This window comes from Hippoglossus hippoglossus, chromosome 20 (assembly GCF_009819705.1).
Source record: "Hippoglossus hippoglossus isolate fHipHip1 chromosome 20, fHipHip1.pri, whole genome shotgun sequence".
In the NCBI taxonomy this organism is placed as follows: Eukaryota; Metazoa; Chordata; class Actinopteri; order Pleuronectiformes; family Pleuronectidae; genus Hippoglossus; species Hippoglossus hippoglossus.
In genome coordinates, this window is record NC_047170.1 from 11,890,992 (window position 1) to 11,912,816 (window position 21,825).

General features: G+C 42.6%; 3 protein-coding genes across 7 annotated transcripts in view; 2 read left to right on the forward strand and 1 right to left on the reverse strand.

The window, feature by feature from the left end:
• arfgef1 (ADP-ribosylation factor guanine nucleotide-exchange factor 1 (brefeldin A-inhibited)) overlaps nucleotides 1-4,501 on the forward strand; it is a 49,529-nt gene extending 45,028 nt beyond the window's left edge. For both annotated transcript variants that reach the window (XM_034572271.1, XM_034572270.1), the window contains 6 exons: nucleotides 69-222; nucleotides 386-525; nucleotides 640-811; nucleotides 1,027-1,165; nucleotides 2,409-2,526; nucleotides 3,100-4,501. In XM_034572271.1, the coding sequence (XP_034428162.1) occupies nucleotides 69-222; nucleotides 386-525; nucleotides 640-811; nucleotides 1,027-1,165; nucleotides 2,409-2,526; nucleotides 3,100-3,321 (945 nt within the window). In that variant the 3' untranslated portion in view covers nucleotides 3,322-4,501. The remainder of the gene's footprint in view (nucleotides 1-68; nucleotides 223-385; nucleotides 526-639; nucleotides 812-1,026; nucleotides 1,166-2,408; nucleotides 2,527-3,099) is intronic.
• A 91-nt stretch (nucleotides 4,502-4,592) lies between these two features.
• LOC117753839 (centrosome and spindle pole-associated protein 1) lies at nucleotides 4,593-14,273 on the reverse strand. Of its 4 annotated transcripts, none has more exons than XM_034572274.1 (18): nucleotides 14,062-14,273; nucleotides 13,861-13,958; nucleotides 13,691-13,771; nucleotides 12,945-13,046; nucleotides 12,459-12,811; nucleotides 12,297-12,374; nucleotides 11,707-11,798; nucleotides 11,501-11,597; nucleotides 11,328-11,385; nucleotides 10,622-10,878; nucleotides 10,399-10,523; nucleotides 9,565-9,734; nucleotides 9,205-9,352; nucleotides 8,968-9,108; nucleotides 8,796-8,866; nucleotides 8,479-8,619; nucleotides 8,226-8,385; nucleotides 8,071-8,143 (listed from the first exon to the last, which is right to left on the reverse strand). In XM_034572274.1, the coding sequence occupies exons 1-17, from the start codon at nucleotides 14,108-14,110 to the stop codon at nucleotides 8,353-8,355; spliced, it is 2,094 nt and encodes a 697-aa protein (XP_034428165.1). In that variant the 5' UTR covers nucleotides 14,111-14,273; the 3' UTR covers nucleotides 8,071-8,143; nucleotides 8,226-8,352. The 4 variants fall into 4 exon arrangements, with proteins under 4 accessions (XP_034428167.1, XP_034428166.1, XP_034428165.1 ...); XM_034572273.1 differs by having other exon boundaries at nucleotides 10,622-10,881; XM_034572276.1 differs by lacking the exons at nucleotides 8,968-9,108; nucleotides 9,205-9,352; nucleotides 9,565-9,734; ... (9 more) ...; nucleotides 13,861-13,958; nucleotides 14,062-14,273 and adding exons at nucleotides 4,593-4,965; nucleotides 5,140-5,224; nucleotides 5,300-5,403; ... (4 more) ...; nucleotides 7,690-7,816; nucleotides 7,894-7,953 and having other exon boundaries at nucleotides 8,071-8,140.
• A 1,289-nt stretch (nucleotides 14,274-15,562) lies between these two features.
• On the forward strand, nucleotides 15,563-20,058 carry cops5 (COP9 signalosome subunit 5). The gene is made up of 8 exons (XM_034572757.1): nucleotides 15,563-15,848; nucleotides 16,070-16,304; nucleotides 16,899-17,027; nucleotides 17,441-17,506; nucleotides 17,793-17,878; nucleotides 18,063-18,174; nucleotides 18,921-19,069; nucleotides 19,788-20,058. The coding sequence occupies exons 1-8, from the start codon at nucleotides 15,712-15,714 to the stop codon at nucleotides 19,876-19,878; spliced, it is 1,005 nt and encodes a 334-aa protein (XP_034428648.1). The 5' UTR covers nucleotides 15,563-15,711; the 3' UTR covers nucleotides 19,879-20,058.
• The last annotated feature ends 1,767 nt before the right edge of the window (nucleotides 20,059-21,825 follow it).

Consider the following 21,825-nt stretch of genomic DNA (forward strand, 5'->3'; position numbering starts at 1 on the left):
TTCATATTTTTTATACATCACATAACTCTAAGTAATGTGCGTTAAAACTCTTTCCACTCTGCTCCCAGGACTCTGTTTCCCAGAAGTCAGTGGACATCCAGTCCCGCTCTGATGACCAGCATTCCATAAGCAGCGCCGATAGGGTTGCCACGGAGAACCGGCGGCAGAGTCAGTTCAGCACAGGCATGTGTGAGGACGGCTCCAGGAGCAGGACCCCAACAAGTAAGCCCTCTGCTTTACTTTGAGGCTTCCGTCATTCTGCCTGCATTTGTTAGCACCACAGTTGTCTTTTCCAAAGTCCTTGTGAGTTGTATGAAAGTTTAGGACTAACATCTACTGCTTTTCTCTGTGTTCTGATGGACGTTTTTGTTGTTATGATCCACAGAGGTCCAGGAGCAGCTGCTGTTCGCTGCTTTGCTGATAAAGTGTGTCGTGCAGCTGGAGCTCATCCAGACCATTGATAACATCGTGTTTTTTCCTGCCACCAGTAAGAAGGAAGATGCAAAGAACTTTGCTGCTGCTCAGGTACAAACAGCTGCGGTCCAGCCAGGGGTGTTGTTTTAAACCTTGTTAGATCATGATGCTTTATGATGAGGGTTTAAAAGACTAATAACCTCTCATTTGTGTGTCTTGTCGAAGCGGGACGCTGTGTGTGCACCAGACATCCCTGTGGAGACCCAGGACCAGGGCATGTATCTGTACCTGACGTCTGAGCAGCTCTTCAAGCTGCTCGACTGCCTGCTGGAGTCCCACCACTTCGCCAAAGCTTTCAACTCCAACAACGAGCAGAGGACTTTACTGTGGAAAGCAGGTACAGCAGCAAACCAGCGTCTGGAGCTATGTCGCTTTGCTTTGCTTTCATTCAGAAAACGGTTCATGCTGAAGATAATAGCAGTGGTTTACTTCAGGCTGTTGGGGATTCTGTGTTGCTTCTTGTAGCAGTTTAGAGATGACTTAAAAAATACTAATTAAAATAACTAACTATATAACTTTTATAAATATATAATTTTACCTTCATGTCTGCAGGCTTCAAAGGAAAGTCGAAGCCCAACCTGTTGAAGCAGGAGACCAGCAGCCTGGCTTGTGGCCTCCGCATCCTGTTTCGTATGTACACAGATGAGAGCCGCCAAGACGCCTGGGCCGAGGTCCAGAGACGACTTCTCAAGTAAGAAACCAAACATGTGATCTGTGCGTATCCCACAATATCATCAGAGAACGACACCACTCAGCCTCCTCCACTGATGCTACACATTGGGATATTGCTCCGACACTCATTACTGCAGTTAACCTCCAGTTCTCTTTCACCTGTACCCCGAGCTGCCCACAGAAAATGCCTGCACTGCACAGATAAGCATTTCTCTGTGACCACCACTTTAGCAAGCAGGGAGTAGACTCCCGAAGCAGGTTGATCCATGATCGTCGTAATGGGTTCCTGTTGCGGCTCGTCCTCATATCACTAATGACCCTGTCAGCATTTCTGTACAGTCTCTCGTAATTTTTATGTTCAACCGGAGTAACACATGCTGCGAGGCAGCTGGAACAATAGATCAATTTATATGCTTCGAGGTGTGACCTCACTTCGACAGATTCCAAAAAGTAATTGGTGCATTTGTTGTTGGGACTTTGCAATGGACACATTATGAAATCATCAATCTTCCATTTTTTTTATTATTTTAACTTTCAGTGTGTTGAAGAAAACGTGTGTGTGTGTGTGTGTGTGTGTGTTTCCCCACACGTTCACCATCACTAGCTCCAATGTGGAAATAGAGAAATCACACTTCTCCTGGCGCGAACATCAACAGCCGCTTCATAGGAAATGAAAAGACACCGGCCCGAAGAGAAAGGGAGGGTTGTTTTTGATTTAACTGTCTACAGTCAGTGGCGAAGGCGCAGCATCGGCCATTCTCAGACACGGACGCCATTCGCTGTATAGATCCAAAGGAATCAGCGCATGGATCTTGGAGTGTTCTTCCATCGCTGCGTCTTTATTCAGCGCCGCACAAACATCTGTCAGCCCATTTCTCTGCCTGCCTCTCCCTGATATTGACGACGATATCAAGATAAAGCGGAATCAACGCCTGCCTCTCCTACTCGCATTTATTATTGGAGGAGGAGGCAGGAGGCAGGGCGGTGTCTGCATGTGACAGTAGCTCAGAAATCCTAATTCACTGAGACGCTGTTATGTGTCATCATACTTCATTTAGCTGCTACTGAGCCAAAACAATCTTCATCATCCCTGTACAATGTTTCATGTGATAAGCAAGACGCCGATGCTGTCTTATGACTCCACATTACAGAACAACGCAAATCTGAGAGGCGGCTTTAAGTCTTTCTCTAGTAACCTGCATTCTCTCTCAGCCTAATGTGATTTCTCTTCCTCTCTTTGTGTTTCTCTGTGTGTGTTGTAGCGTGTGCAGCGAGGCTGTAGCGTACTTCCTGGCCCTGACCTCAGAGAGCCACAGAGAGGCCTGGACCAACCTGCTGCTGCTCTTCCTCACCAAGGTGCTAAAGATCAGCGACGAAAGGGTGAGGAGCCGAAAAGCAGAAAATACGCTCGATGAAACCTCTGCACACTCCAGATAATTCACAACTAGGTCTGATATCCAAAAATACCAGATGAGGTAGAGGTGTGAGCCACAGTGGTATTTCAGAACAGATAGTATAACAAGAATAAACATAAAGGCTGTACTTGATATTCTCGTTTTCAACTTGTATATAATATACTGTTATACAAATCAGAAAGACATTTTAGTACTAATGTTACAAAGACAATGAAGGTGGAATTTCTATGTAGATGAAACTATGCAGCTCAGCTAAAGTAAAACTTATTTGGGTGAAAATATCACATTGAAACTGATTTGATATTTTCAGATTTATATTCATAAAATCAATTGACTACAAAAATTAACAAGGGGAAGTTCTCCCAATTTGCACAGCAAAGAATGTTATATTTTCATTTTAGATTGATGCTGTCCAACTGCCAGCGAGTACCAATAAGATTTAAGTACTTAAATAAAAGTGTGACTTGTATTCGATGTAGCACGAATACTATGTTTTTTATGCCTCTGTCTTTCTCTTTCTTCCTCTTTCACCTTTTAGTTCAAGGCTCATGCGTCCAGGTACTACCCTCTGCTCTGTGAGATCATGCAGTTCGACCTGATCCCCGAGCTGCGCACGGTTCTTAGAAAGTTCTACTTGCGGATCGGCCTCGTGTTCAACATCGCACAGCTGCCCGAGCCCGAACCAGAGCCTCAGCCGTCGCATGTTGAGCAGGAAGCGGACCTGGAGGAGGCAGAGGAGGCTGGGGAGGAGGCCCAGTGACGCTGCACCACTAACAGCCTGGAAGACAGAGCTGCACCGAGGCCTCCGCCTCGTGGGGCTGCGCCGTGGCTCTGTCACCTCAGCGGCCTCCGCAGGGTTTCTGTCGGACTCTTGGCCTGAATAGCCCGATTATCAGTCGGCTATCTGCTACCACCCACCCGCACCCTTAACCCTGTGACCACAAATACACAAACACACCTATACAAACACACACTCAGCCCAGATGGAGTTCTATATATCCCAATAAAAACAGTAATGTCTTGTACAAGGTGTAGCGATGCCTCCACTGGATAAAACTACTGATAAACAACTGACAGTCATTCATATCTCTGATCTGCTCAGAAGGAATATATTTCAAAAACATGTGCTTCTTACTGTATATTTAAAACGTAAAGAACGAATGGTTTCAAACTACATGCAAACAGACATATTCAGTAACTCTGAAATGTGGCGTTTGTCACACATTGATAGTAAGGACCTTTCTGTCAGCGCCGCAGAAGGCTAACATTAGTATTGAAAGCCTCTCGGATGAAACTAGTTGTACAGATCAGCCGCTATGTAATATAATCTTATAACACTAGATTTCATCTATTTTTGTTTATTTCTTTCTTCTCCTCCTATGGATTTGCTGCACTTGATCTCTTTTTTGAATGCACTGGAGATTTTACTTTGTGATAATTTATTTTGACTGTACCATCTTGTGCAGATTGTCCTACACAGTACAATTAGTATTTTGAGCAAGACCACAGAAAGTGAAGGGTTAAATTATTCCATTTTATATGTCGTTAGGTTTGTCACAGAGTGAGATGATAACTGGGCTTCTGAAACTGGAGGACGAGAGAGCGACCTGATGCTAGCTGCTTTTACGTCACCTGTCTGTTTTCATGTTTGAGTTTAGTTTTCACTCCTGTGTACAAAATCAAAAGTTAATAATATATTTCATGTATTCTTTTCCTTTGGTTTGCGGGATGGTAAAATGTATAGAGAAGATGAGAAACGTTAGCTGTGCTTTAAGTATGAATGGGGATGCGTTCCTGCTCATGGATGTAGAAAACAAAATGTATATGATACAGCAATGTAAAGTTTTCTATGTTGCAAAAAAGATTATGTACAACTTTCTGTACGATACATCATCTGGCATCCTAATCAGGTTCTAGGTCAATAAAGTTTTTGAACTTGGTTGATTTGAAAAGCTGAATCACTGACTTCTTAGTGACATTCAACCACTAGCTGTTTTTTTTCTGCACTAAAAATCAGCACGGACAAAACTCGAATAAGGACTTTGTTTTATTAGAAAATAGTCTCTGTAACATATATTAGCTAAACACAACTCAAATTACAGCATATTTCTTACCCACAGACTCTGTTATCTATTAAGCTTTTTATTGTCCACCACTTGTACATATCGAGAAGTGAGGTCAGCAAACTTTAGGTGCTGTTTTCCCTCCTTGGACACGAGCTACGTGACGCGGTGTGTGAGCCCCGGTGGTGGAGTATCCAGCCTCTTTCTACAGGCTGAGCCTTTCATAGTAGCCGAGGTGCCGGGCCGCAGCCAGGGCTCTGTGGCGATGCTCTCCACGGAGACACGCCTCTCCGGGGCAGAACGCAGAGACCAGAAGTCCCCTTCGTCAACGGACAGCCTCTCTGGAGAAGACGGCAAGACGTACATGTGACATACATATTTTTTGTTTGTGGGGTTTATCAGTTTCACAGTTAAAGTTGAGTGTTAGAATAAGACTGAAGTGTTGTTGTGAACACCAGCGTTTGAGTCTCGTCTCCTCATGCTGCTCTGGCTGTGCCCTCTGACCTTAACCTCACCGTTCTGACTGGTCGGCAACTTCGGAGACTCAGCATCTGGCTCAACATCTGGCTCAATGTCTCGCTCCCTCTGATTCACGAAAATCTGTCAAAGGGGTAAAATTTGAAAACTACAGGGACTAAACTAATCCAGTACTTCAAATCATCATCAGCAACATACATCTTGTGTCCTCCGTCGGGACGTCCTCTCTTGGTGCCCTGCTGACGGCTGAGGGGATCCCCACTGATGAGCCTGCTGTCCACAAATGTCCCCGCCGTAACCATCTGAAAGGGCCCAACAGCAGTCATCGTTACACACAAACCTGTTTCGCAGCTGGACAGAGATTAGGGACATTAAAGTTCAGATTTGATGTGTGAATTCCAAAAAGATGAAAATGAGCCTGTCCACCAAAACGTTTTTGCTAAAAGGCGGTGAAATAAAAAACAAAAGTCCCTTCCTGCCTACGCCTATACTGCCATCATTTCCACTGCATGGCTCTGTGTTATCGCCGTCCAGCAGCTGCCGTGGGCCCCTTGCACCCAGTGCTGGCAACAGATGCAACACAGAGACACTAGCTGGCAAGTAGACAGAGAGGTAAATCAGCCTGGCACCCAGACAGCCGTAGTGTGGTATTGTGAGGGAAAACACCTGGAGCCTTTGAAGAGGAACCCCCCCCCCCCCCCATTTTTCTTGCTTAGAAGAGGTCGGACAGTCTGTGTTTGGCCAGAATTACCTGAAAGAGTTGACTCAGATGGAAGCAAGGAGTCATTGAGGACGAAGGGCGTAGGTTTGTTCGTCTGAGAGAAGATGCAACAAAAGAAGACACCAGTCAAACATCTCCACTGAAGAACAAGCCCCGACTCATCAAGCCTGTCAGGATAAACGTGCATCGCGGCTGTATGATGTCATGATCACTCACATGATGATAACAGTTCAGATACACGTTCCAGAGGTCTGTAGAGAAACACAGAGCAGTCAGTGTAAGAGCACAACAGTCGGAGGAACGTTCTGTGTCTGTGTGTGTGTGTGTGTGTGTGTGTGTGTGTGTGTGTGTGTGTCCTCGCTGACCGCGGTCACCGTGTTCTCGTATCCTCATGAGGCTGATTTTGCGTCTGTACTCTTGGAGAAGGGCCTGCTGCTGGACGTCCAGAGTCTGTACATCAGTGGCGGTGGCGGGGAACATCCGGAGGACCTCCGCACGAGATGATGAGTCTGACAAATGAAAAGGAGGTTGAGACGGTTTTTGAGATATTGTCCAGACATTGTTTCTGGCAGGGAAATACATAATAAAAATAAACTAGTCACGTACTCATAACAATAACCATGGCAATTTGTTCAGAATGTTTATGTTGTAAGCTTTTCTGAAGTCCACAATTTGTACTTTTTGATTTTCAAAATATATTCAATGATGAAGCTATAGAGCAAAGGAAATAATGTCAGATTGTGACAAACAGAATTATGGTCAGTTAATAACTTTTACAGAGTTATAGAGGAAAGACGAGGCCACATTATGATAACACTGAAATGTCGTACTGCTGTTTAGTATAAGTATAATAAGTTTATTGTGTGGCCTCTTCTTGCAGTACCATCTACTTTGCACCTCTGGCTCCTTAAGAAGTACTAACATCTGCTTTCAGACGGTCACTGCTCATTATATTGGACACATTTCAGGCAGATCACACATAAAACTGACTCAGGGTCTGTGGCCTAAGTGTGATCTGATTATTAAGTAAAACTGTTGCACCCTAAAATGAATCCTGTGTGTCATCAATGAAGCGAGTCGGTCATAACTCCTGTATTTGAGCTTGTTGAACTCACAGATGTTTTTTGTGTTAACTGGAGCAGTGACTGAGTCAGTTCTCGACGTTAGTGGCTGCTCGGCGTCCCTGTGCGCAGCAGCAGCAACTCCTCTGGGTCGTCTGCTGCTCCTGAACAAAGGAGGAGAGCACAACTTTTAACAGAACAACTGCCTCTGATGACCTGCAAGTGTCTTTCTGAAAATGTGGTAACAGTACATTGTCCTGGATGTTTTCTACAAAGTTCCTTTTCTGTATATACATTATTTTGTAACAGTTCTGTATGCGAAAAGCTCACTTGGGATTTTGATTAGTTTTTTTCTGTTTCTTTTACTGCGCCTTTCAGCGACTTTCTGACTCCCTATTGGATCCTGCACTGCAGCTGACCCTGCTGATCTTGCAAGGTGAAGACAGACGGAGGAAATAAATGTTCCTGTCAGGGATCGTACTGTTATGTTACTGCAGCAATGAGTCGCTGAAACAAATCTTTCTGTGGATTAGAAGATTTGACCCGGGTCACTTTCATTAGCTCGGAGCACAAGGAGGCCCCTTTAAATATCAAAATTGTGAAATTGCAATTTCACAAGACAGAATTAGCATAGTGTCTTCACCTCAGTGCATCTGGTGAAATTTGGATCTTAAGGGGTGGAGAACATCTAATAGCTTTTATATATTGTTCATGTCTCTGCTGAAAAAAAGTGAAGAAATCCCATTTATCCTGGACATGTTGTAGCAAAATTACCAATGGTGCTCAGGGGTGTCTGACTGCGTTACCTGATGGAGGGGGTGTGGCTCCTCTCCTGTCGATCTGTTTGGTTCATCTGTGCCTCCAGTTGCATTTGCTCTTTCCTCAGGTGCCTGCGAAGGACTGACAGCTCTCTGATCACTTCATCTTTAGGGTCTAAACCAAGCAGAGGGGGAGTGAGTAGGGACATTGATGGATTAGATTTTTAGGCGTTTGGGTAAGGACAGTCTTACCTCGTGGTGGGGGCATTTTCACAGGGACTGAGTGTGGTGCCGACACAGTGCGCTCCTGTTGTGGAAATCATGGACATTTTTTTTTATCCTTACAGATTTACACCTTAACAGCCTTGATGTGAAAATATTTACTGCACTTATTGACTGAGTGACTCCTGGAGGAGAGTTGGCTCACATCAGAGGAAGGTCTGGATGCCGCAATGTTTGTCTTCCTCTGCAGGGTTGGGATGGGAGGAGACTTCTCTCGCTGCTGAAGTTATGAGCAGAATCACATTTGACAAAGTCATTCAATATAAATATACATTACCAATATCTTTTCGGACATACAGTACCTTGTAACTCAAAGGTGGGGTTTTCGCCTCTCTGTCCCTGGTGCTCCGAGGCACCTTTTCCACCGTCTCTTGTTCCTGCTTCACCTTCTTTTCCTCCTCCTGACAATGTGTGTCAGGTTCATTGGAACTACTCTTTACCTGCAGAAAGTACAAGGAAGTGCTACTCAGTAATAATCAATCTGGAAGCCACCAACTCACTGCAAAGAAAGGAGGAATGACGAGGTGCCCTTTAGCAAACTGATGAACCCCTCACCTTCTCTTTGTGCCTTCTATGCTCCTCATCATATTTCTGCTGGAGGCGAGCACATTCCTCCACTATCCTCCTCATATCTTTCTCCTCCTCCATCCTCTTTCTTTCTGTCTCCTTCTCCTTCTTTCTCTTGTTTTCCTCCATCTGTCAGATTTGGTTTAAGTTAGTTACAATTCTCTGACTCCTTCAAAGTGCTCAGGAGCATTAAAGTGGTTGTAGACAGTAACAGGTATTCGTTCATATTTCATGTGTTGTTTAATCAGCCTTGTCACTTGTATCCAGGTACCTCCACAGATTGAAGACTGTGGCCTGGGACCTACCTGCTGTTTCAGGTCTACTTTGTATGATTCCTGCGTGGTGAGTCGCTGTGGAGATGGTTGATCATTTAAAGCTGCAAAGACAAATTAGACAGAAAGTGATTTATCAGTAAAGAAGATGCACAGTACACAAAATTAACTCTGTGACAGATTGCTTTGGTACAGTCACCCAGACCTGATATCCGCTGAGAGACGGGAGCCCTGACTTCGTCTCCAGGTGTGTCTCCATTCCTCTTTAAGAGGTTTTGCTCACGATTCTTGAGCACAGGATTCTTGTTCAACTCCATATTGATCCTGTGCATTTGATCCAAGTCGCCTGAGTGCATGGAAACGGTTATAAGTAACTAAAACATGCTGTATCCATCGTCAAAGTATCTCAGGTTTAAGAGACTTCATTAGGAAGTGAACTTACTAATAAGATTGCCCTTTTGGTCTTTAATCGGAGCGCCTCCCCCGCTTCGTCCCCAGGGGTTGTACACCACCATCTCGGCTTCTGTCTCGGCTTCATATCGCAACTTCTCTTCTTTTTCTCTTCTTTTACGCTCCTCACTTTCTTTGATCTGAAAGTGTCAGACGTTTATACACTGTCACACACCACATCTAAACTATGTCTCTTTTGCCACAACTCCACCGTGATCTACTTTCTGATTGTCAAAACATTGAGATCTGCCCCTAGAATGAGTAAATGTCCTGGATTCCTGTTACAGCAATCGCTCAAGTTTCCAAAACTTGGGTTCTGTTTGTGGGGATCAGATAATATCTCATGTCGTACCTGCTGCTTGAGGGCCTCCTGGTGACTCACTTCACTCTCTCTCCTTTTCTTGGACTTGTCTTCAGGAAGCTCTCCAATGCGACTCATGATGGACACTGACTCAGTGCGGTGACCAGGTAACAGAGGAGGCTGGAGAGTCCCAGGCTGCTGCACCCATCCATGCTGAGAATCTAGTGAAGGAAATACAAAAACATTGTACAAGATACTGAAAACAAAGTTATCATCAGCTATCTGCTTCCACCATCTGCTAGCTTCTCTTTCCAACAGTAAAAAAACTGGATGAAGTCAGGTCCATCTGGTTCTGCTGAACTCGTATCTAACAAACCTTACATCCCCCCTCAGTAATAAAATCAGTTCTGCTGTAAAATGAGATTGATGAACTGATTGTCAAGTCCTCTTAGCCATTGATAGGGTGATAAAGTGGCACCATAATGAATGGTGATTCTCTATAGAGAAGCCTGGCAGTTTATCGAAGGCAATGTGAATTAGTCCCATCGAAGTTGACAGTGTCAGAAGTCAGTTTATTGACTGACTGTACTCCCAACTAGTATCACTAAAAATACTGCATTGCAGACTTGCATTGTTGAAACTTGCAGGAAAGGCAGCTGATCCCTCACAGGGAAGTCTGTTTTTGTCAATATGATTTTGCTGCATTTTGTTACCACTGCATTGCTACACTATGACACGTGACGGTTTAGAAGCTTACTTTAAACCATCGTGAAAATCAAAATGGTCAGCAGTGATGAAAAGTAAATATTACATTCAGCAAAAGACAAAACAGCTCAAACATTTCTTATAATTAACATTTTTTTGTTAAAAAATGTAAAACTATACTTTGATGATGAGGAAGATTCGGTTCCAGTGGATTTCTTGAACCATAATAATAATAGGCTGCATCATATGGAGTTCTGTAAATATCATTTACGGTGGGAGGAATTGGAGGAGGAACACCAGCAACCCTAATGACAAACAAAAACAAAAGCTCAGAAACTACAATGAATTAAAAGCAGAATTGTTCATTTTTCATGTATGAGAACATTGAGCAGCGGTGAACTACCTTGGAATGGTCACCTCTCCTAGCATGTGGGAAAAGCCCCTGTGGTAGTCATCATTAAAATAACCCAGTGAGGGGACACCTTGTGCTGGCTCTGTGTTTCCTGGCAGCCGACCGAGAGCTGTGCTGGGGTCCACCTGGAACTTTCCCGGGGGCCCTCTCTGTGGATTTGGTTCCATCTCCTCGGCCTCCAGATCTACCCCAAGCGTGTAGGGAACATCTCGTCTCGAGCTGACGTGTCGCCGATTGACAGCTCCAAACTGCTTGATTCGCTCAGGCTGAGGAGGTGATGCATCGAGCAGGAGAGATCCATAAAAAGAGAGTGAGACAAGAATATTGAGAAAAGAGGAAGTGTTGCTCAAGGTGGCATTGTGCCCTCACATCAATCATAACCATCATCCACGATTGTTGTGATGTGAGGAGTGTTGACTGAGCTGTAGAGACACTTCTCCAACACAAGTGTGAAAGATACAGCAATATATGCTGGACTGTGATGATTCTATTACAACAAAATGGTATGTTATGTTATTTTATGTTGTTACGTTGTAATACTATGTCATGTTACAATATGCTATGTTATCGGAATCAGGTCTATTGCCAAGAAGGTTTACACAGACAAGGAATTTGTATAAATATATAAAATATAGGGAATATAAAAATTTGTGTTGGGTTGTGTTGTGTTACGTTATCTCATGTTATGTTATGTTACCTTCTTTTCAGGGTCTGTGGCTCCAGTGGCTCCAACCCTGAGCTGAAGTTTCTTCTCCCTGAGGACAAAGACGAGTACAAATCTCTCTCCTGTCTGTCTTGTTGACTCCTGATGTACCAGATGAAATAACTCCTTTTAATAACAATTTGTTGATTTAGTGAATAAAGACTTACCTAAACTTGTTCCTCTTCTTCTCAGCAATTTGTTTCAGAAGCTCCTGCTTATACTCTTCTTTCCTCCTCTGAGAGGCCCCCTTCTCTTCTGGTGCACCTGCACGAAAACAGAGTCATAAACAAACAGATTTTAAGCGACTAATTCCATCTGTAATCCCACGAGTCAATGCATGTCCATACGCATCATGAATAAGGCTGTTATTTACCAATAAGTAATCCAGTAGCAAACTCAGCTTCATCCTTGTTGGTGACAGGACCATATCTTGCAGCCCTCCTCATACTGTCTTGCATGTGCAGGCTATTGAACACAGACAGAACAAGACACGGCACAAGATACCCATGTATAGCGTATAAAAGTAACAGCACAGCAATATTTACATCTTAGCCACACCCAGCCACCATTTTACATCAACACTGCCTCAGTTTCCCTGCAGACCTCCCTGTCCTCTAACCCACAGACGTTGTCAAATCAATCCAGCTCCTCTGTTCGAACCAAGGTGAGTAATTGTTTGTCTGGAGCTGGGCCTCGCGTTAACTATGTACCGACAGTAGCTCAAGTTAATGGCATGAACCGAAAACAATGAGATAGCATGTGAGAGAAGAGCAACAACTAAGTATGGCAGTAATTATCAATACCTGCCTGGTGTTGCATTTACCCTTTATTGGCTCTTTCAATCAGTGCTTTATTGATTGAGAGAAGGTATGTGACCTTCCATGAGGATGTTAGTGGCTCTGCATGTGAATACTGTTGCTGTCTAGGATCATTCTTTATGAACGTGGTATGAATCTCACTTACTCTGAGTTCCAAAGCAAATCGTTGTTGTTCTGATCATGAACAGTAGGGGCCTCCATCTCCTGTTTGTCCTGCCGAGCTCTGCCACAGAAACAGACGGGTGAGACTTTATTACCGAGCCCATTATTCTTTAGTAGCAGAGAATACCAGTTAAAAGCTAAAAACCTGTTTGCTCTGCGTTCTCTCCTCTCTTCTTCACCCTCAGACTCTGGAGGGTCTCTGTCCTTTCTCCTCCTGTGTCTAAAATCCAGCTCCTCTCTGTCTGTGAGTGACTCCTCCTCAGAGTCACAGGGCTCTACTGGTCTGTAGAGTAGCCCGTGCGCTTGCCGACGTTGGCTTCGATTCCAAGTCCCTCTGCTTTTTCCATTATTCCCTGCCTCAGTCCACATGGCAGCGTCTCTCTTGGAAGCAGGGACCCTCCGGATTGGAGGGGGCCTGTTTGTGTGGTTGTTGGAGGTGGGCAGGGGAGAAGCTGGAGAAGAAGTGTGTGCAGCATCTGAAGATTGCACCTGTCCAGGCTGAAAGTGAAAATGTAGACATTACATTAACTTTATATCAGGGTGAAATAAATGTTTTTACAGAACATAACAAAAATCTGTTTCTACAAACAATAAGGAATTCAATGTGTTTTTAATTGATTATTCAGATTACCTTAAAGGTAATAGGAGAAGTTCCCCTCTTAAACCTTCTGCTTTGAGCCTTTTCCTTGAGGAAGAGGTTGTATTCTTTCTTCCTATCCTCTCTCAACTTTTCCTGTGAAAGAAACAAATTCAGCTCTCTGAAGATGATCTCATTCAGACAGTGCAAGAGCTACATATTTCCAAGGCTGTGTTTGAATCTGACAAATGAATAATGAGTCATCCTGTCCTTTTCCCCAACTTTGATTCAATGCTCTGTTGATGTCTAAATAATGAATCTAAAAGATGTATAAAATAGCGAGAACATTTGTAAATAAACTTAATATATTGGACAAAATCACCTTTTGAAAATATGTGAACACCACAATCTGTCAGGTAATAGACCACATACACACTCAATATTCTTACACAATCATGAACACATACATTAGCAGATACTTCCAAATTGAGGGGTTTCAATTCTTGTCAAGTTAAAAAGAAACGCTGTCAATTAGAGCCTATACTATACTGACTATAATGATGGATTATGGTTCAGACTGAGAAATTTCAAATATTCTAAATACTAAATACAGCACTTTGGCATTTCCTTAAACTATGACATTTCTTGAACCCAGGTGGGACTTACACCCACAAGCCCCAGCTCCGGAGGCTGATACCTTGTCCTTTATTTTTGTATTTTTATAAGCCTGGAGCCACATGTCAACAAAAGCAGTTGCCATGGAATGCTGTGTACTATGGGGTTATCACACAGACTCTCACCTGAGCTGTTTTCTTCTCAATAATAGGTAGGGAGAAAACTTGTGGTTGTGGACGAGGTTCACTGGTTTTCCCATCCTTTTGCTAGAGGAGGAATAACAAAGGACGGGGTGGTAAATCAGCAAAGAGAAAAAAATGTAAACACGCTTTACCAATCATTTATCTTTTCAGACCTTGGCAATGTAAAGTTGGTATTCCTGCTGACGCTCCTGGTTGAGTTTCTGTTTCTTCCTTTCATAGTCTGTTCCCAGCAGCAAACTTAAGCCCCACACTGGAAAAACACCGAATATACCGTATAATACACAGATTGTATAATGTTCACCAAAGGCTAGAAGGCATCCTCTTCACTTTCACATGATGGTACAGTACAATACCTCTGTCTGGATAAGAGTCTACTCCTTGTACTGCTGATGCTGGAGGCATATTCACTGTGTTGTTTATATCACCAGCTCTTGACTGAGGAGAACATTCACATATCAAATCAAATAAAACACTAACAAGCACATTAACAGTTACAAGGGGATTGATAAAGCAGAGACATTTTACATACCTCTATTTGCATGTCTGCATGCAACAGAAAGAGCTACTGATATGTAAAGGCCTTTGATGCCACACTGCTTTGAGGCAGCTGCCTTTGTTGCCAAACAGTTATCCGTGCTGCCACACTGTCTGAGAGCAACCAAAGCTGTTTGTTATTTATTCAATGAGATATACACTGGTTTATTAAAGTTTATTACATAGATCTATAAGCATGATCTTGGTGTCCATGGATATGTATTGTCAGTATCAGTATCTTTCATTCATATCTTTCGACTCATTGTTAGAGAGAGAGCATCATTCCGTTGCTAGGGGCAACCATGACACAAACGCTCCTCCTGGGAGAAGCTAACTATAACCTAGCTAAAACAAAGAACATATATCTGATGACACTGCCACCTTATATCTGTTTACAGTCACACAGCACCGCAGACTTATTTAGTGACGCTTCTCGGCGTGTTTCCCCGAGAAGTGAAGTTAACAAACGAAGTAAATAATCAAGTACCGATTCGTCGTCGTCGCCATTTGAAGAATTTACCTTCCTTGTTGACGATCGCCTGCTGTTTTGTCGATTCGTGAAAAAAACACCTCCGTGTTAACCTGTCCTGCTCGGTTACCACGGAGACCGTAGGCGGGAGGTACAGGTGAGATGCCTGTACTTCCTCCCGGGCTGAAGCCGCTTCTTGCTCCAGGTTTAACACCCTTCGCCTTTTCAGCAGTTGAACAATGATGGAGGACACTTCACCTTGCCTGGAGAAGCTGCTGTATTTATTTTTCCAACACACAATGTACATCTATTCACTTCTTCCTTTACTCAAGTCATGCACTCGCTTCACCACTCCCTCTCCCCCACACACACACACACACACACACACACACACACACACACACACACACACACACACACACACACACACACACACACACACACAGGCCCTTTCTTTAAGGAGCCACGCTACTCTTATAACATCAGGCTTCTTTTCAAGTTCAGCGATGGGAGCTGTCGAGTAAAAAAAATAAAAAGCTCTTCTCTGTATTTCTAACCTGAGACTCTGCAGTTTCTCACAAGAACACGTGTGGTTCCACAAAGCGCCGCTAGGTGTCAGTGCGTCCTTAACTGTTCGTTCGCGTCCTCTCTGGGACTTTACCACGTTTCTCTGTGGGAGGGGTGCTTCTACTTTAAATCTCTTAAACACTCAATAAATAGCTGGAGTGCTGAGTGAGAGTATGACCCACGCGGTTTAGTTATAACGCCAATAACGCTGTGTCACTATCGAAACACATTAATGTTATGTAGAGTGGAAATGAGCACGAGCGTCCCCCTGTGATCGCGAGTCGGTGTGTTGGTACCACTCACTGTCATGGCCGCCTGAGTGAATGGACGTTTTCGCCCCTGCTCCGCTAACGAACGTTTAGAAAAACAACAACAACCGTGTCCTCGCTTCTCTCCGAGCTCGAGTCCGTGTTTGTGTTCGTTACAGCGCGTCATGGCGGGCACCAGCACCGCGCAGAAAACATGGGAGATGTCGAACAGCATGCAGGAGGTACAGAGCATAGATGAAATTTACAAATACGACAAAAAGCAGCAACAAGAAATCCTCGCTGCGAAGCCGTGGACGAAGGAGTAAGTACACAACGGCAGTGGTGTAGTGAATGGTTTTGTTTCCAGGTAAATGTCTGGTACTTTAACGTGTCACTGTAGTTAAAACACACAGTTTGGTCACGAGTTAGCAGTTCGTCGTTAGCTAACTGCGTGGTGGCTATTCACAAACCGCATCTCGGTCCTTTTAATACCACACGTAATGTAGCTGGTGTTGATCGTGTGACGTTTCTTTGCCCCCACAGTCACCACTACTTCAAGTACTGTAAGATTTCAGCTCTGGCCCTGCTGAAGATGGTGATGCACGCCAGGTCCGGAGGAAACCTGGAGGTGATGGGCCTCATGCTGGGGAAGGTCGACGGCGAAACCATGATGATTATGGACAGCTTTGCTTTGCCGGTGGAGGGCACCGAGACCCGGGTCAACGCACAGGCTGCAGCCTACGAGTACATGGCAGCGTACATCGAAAATGCCAAACAGGTCTGACACCCACACATCTGACTTTATTCATGGCTGAGAAATTTAGAATCAAACATATCATATAGTTCATCAATGCATGTAAATGTTATTAATCATATTTAATTATAGGCTAATATAGTCTAATATATAATTTAATATCAGATATATCATCACTGCCTGTAGATGTTATTAACTAGATTTATTTATACAGCATGACAACATTTTCGAGGGTATTCTTTTGAAGATCACTGCCTGTAGATGTTATTAACCATATTTATTTATAAGGCAGTTACTATATAAATACTACAGCATAGTGTATTTCACATTCAGTGACAGAGAATGGTTATTCATATCACGCATCCCTGTGTCACCAGTATTGTTCAATTCTGTTTTCATTTCCTTTAAAGTCCAAGCTCGAATTGTTTTTCATGTTTACTACTCTCTGACATTGCTCCTCTAGACATGCTTCACCTCTTAAAAAAACACAACAATTATAATCAATCAATATTTTCAGACTTTTTGTGTTTTTCAATATTTATTCCAGTATAATAGTTTTCAAATGGTAAAGGCTTCATATCTTGGATAACAACCTGCGTCTTGTCTCTTCTCCCTCAGGTTGGCCGTCTGGAGAACGCTATTGGCTGGTACCACAGTCATCCAGGCTACGGCTGCTGGCTGTCGGGCATCGATGTCAGCACTCAGATGCTCAACCAGCAGTTCCAGGAGCCATTTGTGGCTGTTGTGGTAAGACAGGAAACAGGAACCATTGTTATTTCAATTCAAACACTTGGTAAACAGTGATTTCTAATTGCACCTCACTAAAAAGTAGTTTTGGAAAGTGAGCTCTTTTCTTTCTTAATATGACAATACACGTTGCTGTGGGTGTAACTGAGAAGGGGGTGACATTTTTGATGCATGAGTTGTAGGTTTCCATGTTGTACAGATTAATATTTTGCTATTGCAACCGTATATGCTATTTATACTTCATTCGGTTCAGCAGTGCTTAAATGCCACGGGCATTGTGTAATTAAGTGCATATTTTCAGCACACTGACAGCAACAGCAAAGGGCTCCTGGTGGCCAGATCTGAGTAATCCCCAGAGGTTTGTGTGACCCCTGACTTTGTTTTCCTGTTCTACTGTATCTTGCTTCCTACAGATCGACCCCACTCGGACTATTTCTGCAGGGAAAGTCAACCTTGGCGCCTTCAGAACCTACCCAAAGGTAAAGCAAAGACTGCAGCTCCCTTTAGACTATACGTTTCAAAGTAATAAAAAAAATGCTATTAATGATTCTTAGAACCCTTTTCTGTTCATATTTGTAGTTTACAATTTTTGTTTAAGTCTTGTGTATCAGTTCTATTGCCTTTTATGTCTCATTTGGTTCCGTTTTAGGACTAGGTGATACAATCACCTCTTAATTATTTGTTTATTATTACATGCATATATACATTGGAGAAAAGTTTTTTCTTCTGTTGTTAGGTCTCAGTATTTCCTCTTTGGATTTTCAGGGTTACAAACCTCCTGATGAAGGACCCTCAGAATATCAGACAATACCTCTCAACAAGATTGAAGACTTTGGTGTTCACTGCAAACAGTGAGTGTTGACATATACAGTCTATTAAATTGTTCTCGCCATATTTAATACTAACATAAGACCCACATTGTGTAAAAAATTTGTACCTTAATTGCAGTACTGTAATGTACTTTGTTCTTTACTGTGTGATTGTGTTACTATGCTGTACATAGCTGATGTTTTTGTTTTGATTCATCTCTCTCAGGTATTATGCCTTGGAGGTAACTTACTTTAAGTCCTCCCTCGATAGAAAGCTCCTGGAACTCCTTTGGAATAAATACTGGGTCAATACCTTAAGCTCCTCAAGTCTCCTCACGGTAAGAAGGCAACTTCAAAAATCAAAAATGTTTGCTAATTGTTTGACATTTTGATTTATGGTTAAATATTACACTATAACTCATTGAGACATGCAGTCATCAGCCTATGATGCTGTGATTTATTGCTGCCTATTAGCAAAGCGCCTTTGTTTATTGATGTTAGTAATAAGCTTAATTTGAAACTTTCGTATAAGGGTTATAAGTATTAAAAGTTGGACCTGGCGCTAATGATACAGATGCTGTTGTGATTCATCATGGATCATCTGCTTTCACCCAGGAGTTCATTGTAAAGATTGAAAAGCCCTCATGTGAATTCCCATTGTGGTCGCAGTCACTCTGTCCCGAGCTTCACTAAACAGTCTAAATAGGCATCGGGCTTATCCAAACAGTTAGCTCTTTGGCATTCTGGATGAAGATGAATTGACTAGATGTCAAGAACGAGCTGCTCCACGGGTGACGGGCTTTGTCAGTTGCTACACTGTCACCCTCGTCAGGGGCCCCTGTGTCATTGTGTTTTAATTACCTTTTCCACTAAAAACATGGCCTCACCTTAAGCAAACTCTTCTCAGACTTCTTTTCATTCACCACGGAGCACAGGCGGTTCCTGCAGCTTGTTACACAGATTTGCTGTCATCCTGCAAAACAATCTTGTTCTTTGTGGAAAATCTGTTGTCCAGCTCTTGTTGTCAAATTGTGCATGAATTGGCTTCTATGTGTTTGTTTGTTTGTTTGTGTTGGATGGTCAGAATTCGGACTACACCACAGGCCAAGTGTTTGACCTGTCGGAGAAGCTGGAGCAGTCAGAGGCCCAGCTGGGCAGAGGCAGCTTCATGCTCGGGTTGGACACACATGACAGGAAGTCTGAGGACAAACTGGCCAAAGCAACACGAGACAGGTAAATGTTTTTCTTTATTTAACACTTTTGGGCAGTAAAAGATCAGCGCTGACTGTGGCTGCTTTCACATTGCTTGCTCTATATTGTACATCCTAAAAAGAAAGTAGTGGATGGTGTTACTTTTATTTATTTTTTTACAGTGTGATACAGCATTTTTCAACATAACTCAATTAAAGGATAATATATTCTTGTGTTTATAATTAATATGTATTTCTTAAATCACATTTAACAAATAATTTCAATTAAATTCTTTTTTTATTTGAATTTAAAATTTTTGTTAGAGATTTGAATTTGGACCGTCACGGATTATGTTTATTATTGAATAATCAGATTATTTTCTCAATCAATCAATATATCTCTTTGTATACAAAATGACTAATTGATAATTATTTCAACTCTAGGCTGAATCTGAGCGGTCCGTCGGGTTTTTAAATCTTCTGAATTGCAATACATGCGACTATAAACAAAATGAACCATGTAGTATTATTCCTTTTCCATTGATTTTGTCTTTTTCGTGCTATATAATTAAATATGTTTGAGATTAATTAACACTAGTCTTAGTAATATCAGATTCACAGGAAGACACAATAGATATAACTTTACTGTGTATTATTGTTGAAAGTCTACTGGTACCACGGTGAATGTTACATCTCCGGACACTGTATCTGTTTACTGGTGGTAATTACTGATCTCCATTTTCCACTGTGTTCTGTTTTAGCTGCAAGACGACCATCGAGGCGATTCACGGCCTGATGTCTCAGGTCATCAAGGACAAACTCTTCAATCAAATCAACACATCTGCCAATTAAACCTGGACTATGAGCTGATTTGGATTTCACCTGGAAATGTTTTCTTGTGCATGTCTAGCACTTACTGGTTTATGGTGATTTTCTTTTTTTTATTCAATTTTTTTTGTGTTTGAGGTAGCTAAGGAATACAGCAAGGACTCCTGCTCCAAAAAATAAAAAAAATATCTATACAAAATGCCAGTACTTAATGTGTGTATTTTCATACTTTTAGATAAAATTTGATTTTTTTTTTCTGGTCAGTGTTATGCAGCATAAGCAGATATTGTACCTGGGTAATTTATCAAATTCACTGGCTATTCGTCTTCATGTATTCAGTCTTCGATATAAATATAATACAGATTCTTAAGGTGCACTGCGTTATTGTTTCCCGTCACGCCCTGGCTGTTGTTACAAATCCTCTTACACATCGGGCCTGTGCTCAGCTGCAGCCCAGAAATTAGACACGCGCAGCCCGACCGAGGACCAGTCAGCCTTTCAAGCGCAGTCTGTCACGGCGTTACATAATGGAACAACAAATTCAAGTCTCTGCATAGGCTCAAATGGAATCGGCTGCCGTGTGTGGGACGTCTCTGCGGAGTCACTCCCAGCACAGTTTGGCTCTTGGTGGTACACAGTCCAGCGGAGTGGCCGGCTCGTCAGGTTGTGGTGTGGCAGTGATGCAGTGCAGAAACAGAAGCCGCACACACTGGAGTCCATTCACCCAACGTGTCTGCTCTCCATCCAAGCAGACACTCACCAAGTCTGCCTGTTTTTTTCACAGACAGCTGCTTTGGCCTGGGTTTGTGTCATGTCTTTTTCATGGTATTGTAATGGCTAAATGTATATTTTTTATGTCATGTATCGCACAGCAGAGAATCCCAGCGGGGCAGAGTAGGCGTCTGTTTTTTCTCATATGCATGAGCTTTGGCACCACTTCTTATAATGATTTTCTTTAAGTATTATAAAGGTGTGTCTTTAAATTGAGGGTGCTCAGTGCAGTGGTTTAGGAATATGAATTTTATATGGTTATATTTTAATGTAATTGAAATTATTGTATAGGTTCATTGGAACACATGTTCTCCTGAAGAGCTCATGTTTTTGCCAGATATTTAAATGTTTTACATAGATGACTGTCACAGAGCTGAGAAAGTATTCAGAGTATGTACTTAAAATAGTTGCTTCCAATGTTCTGTCTTTCATGGTGATTTAAGAACCAGTGAAACACATTGAACTCGTTGGACATGTAAATATTTTGATTATCACCAGATGGACATTTGTATGCATGACTAAAGGTGGAATAGGTAAATGTATGTAAATTCTAATCAAGTCAAATTGTGGGCAGCCAAAAATCAATTTCTCTTACTTTATTCTTTTAATATTTAGCACAAAGTATGTTCCCCATTACTATAAAAATGCTTTCACTTATTGCAGTGGAATGCCTTCACCTTTGCTGTTCCCACTAAAATATATGATGGTAAATGACACTGGTATGAGAGCAGCAGGTTGATAAAGCTCATGATTAATAGCGGAAGTATTCAGATGCTCTGTTTAGTTTTGGCTCTCAGCAGAATGAACCCTACGAGCACAGTGTTGTGTGTGAAGTGGTGGAGCCCGGCTCAGAGAGGTGCTCCACCCCCTCTCAGACATGTGGTCCTGCATAAGTGGCGTAAAGTCGCTCCCTCACAGGAAACCCAGGTCATGGCATGATATAGATCAACAATGCAGGGGTCAGTGGGAGAAGAGTGCTGTGGTCCTGACACATCACACTGTGCACTTACACTTGGACACATAGGCACAGAGTAGCTTGTGCCACAGTAGCTGCAAAAAGCATAAGTAAGGAAATATGAACAGAAGAACGTTTTACAGTTAAGGACATTGTAAGACCCTCAACTTTATTTGTATTCATTACTTACAGTATTAGTAGCTTTTATTTCATCCAACTTCACTAGAAAATATAGTTTGCAACAT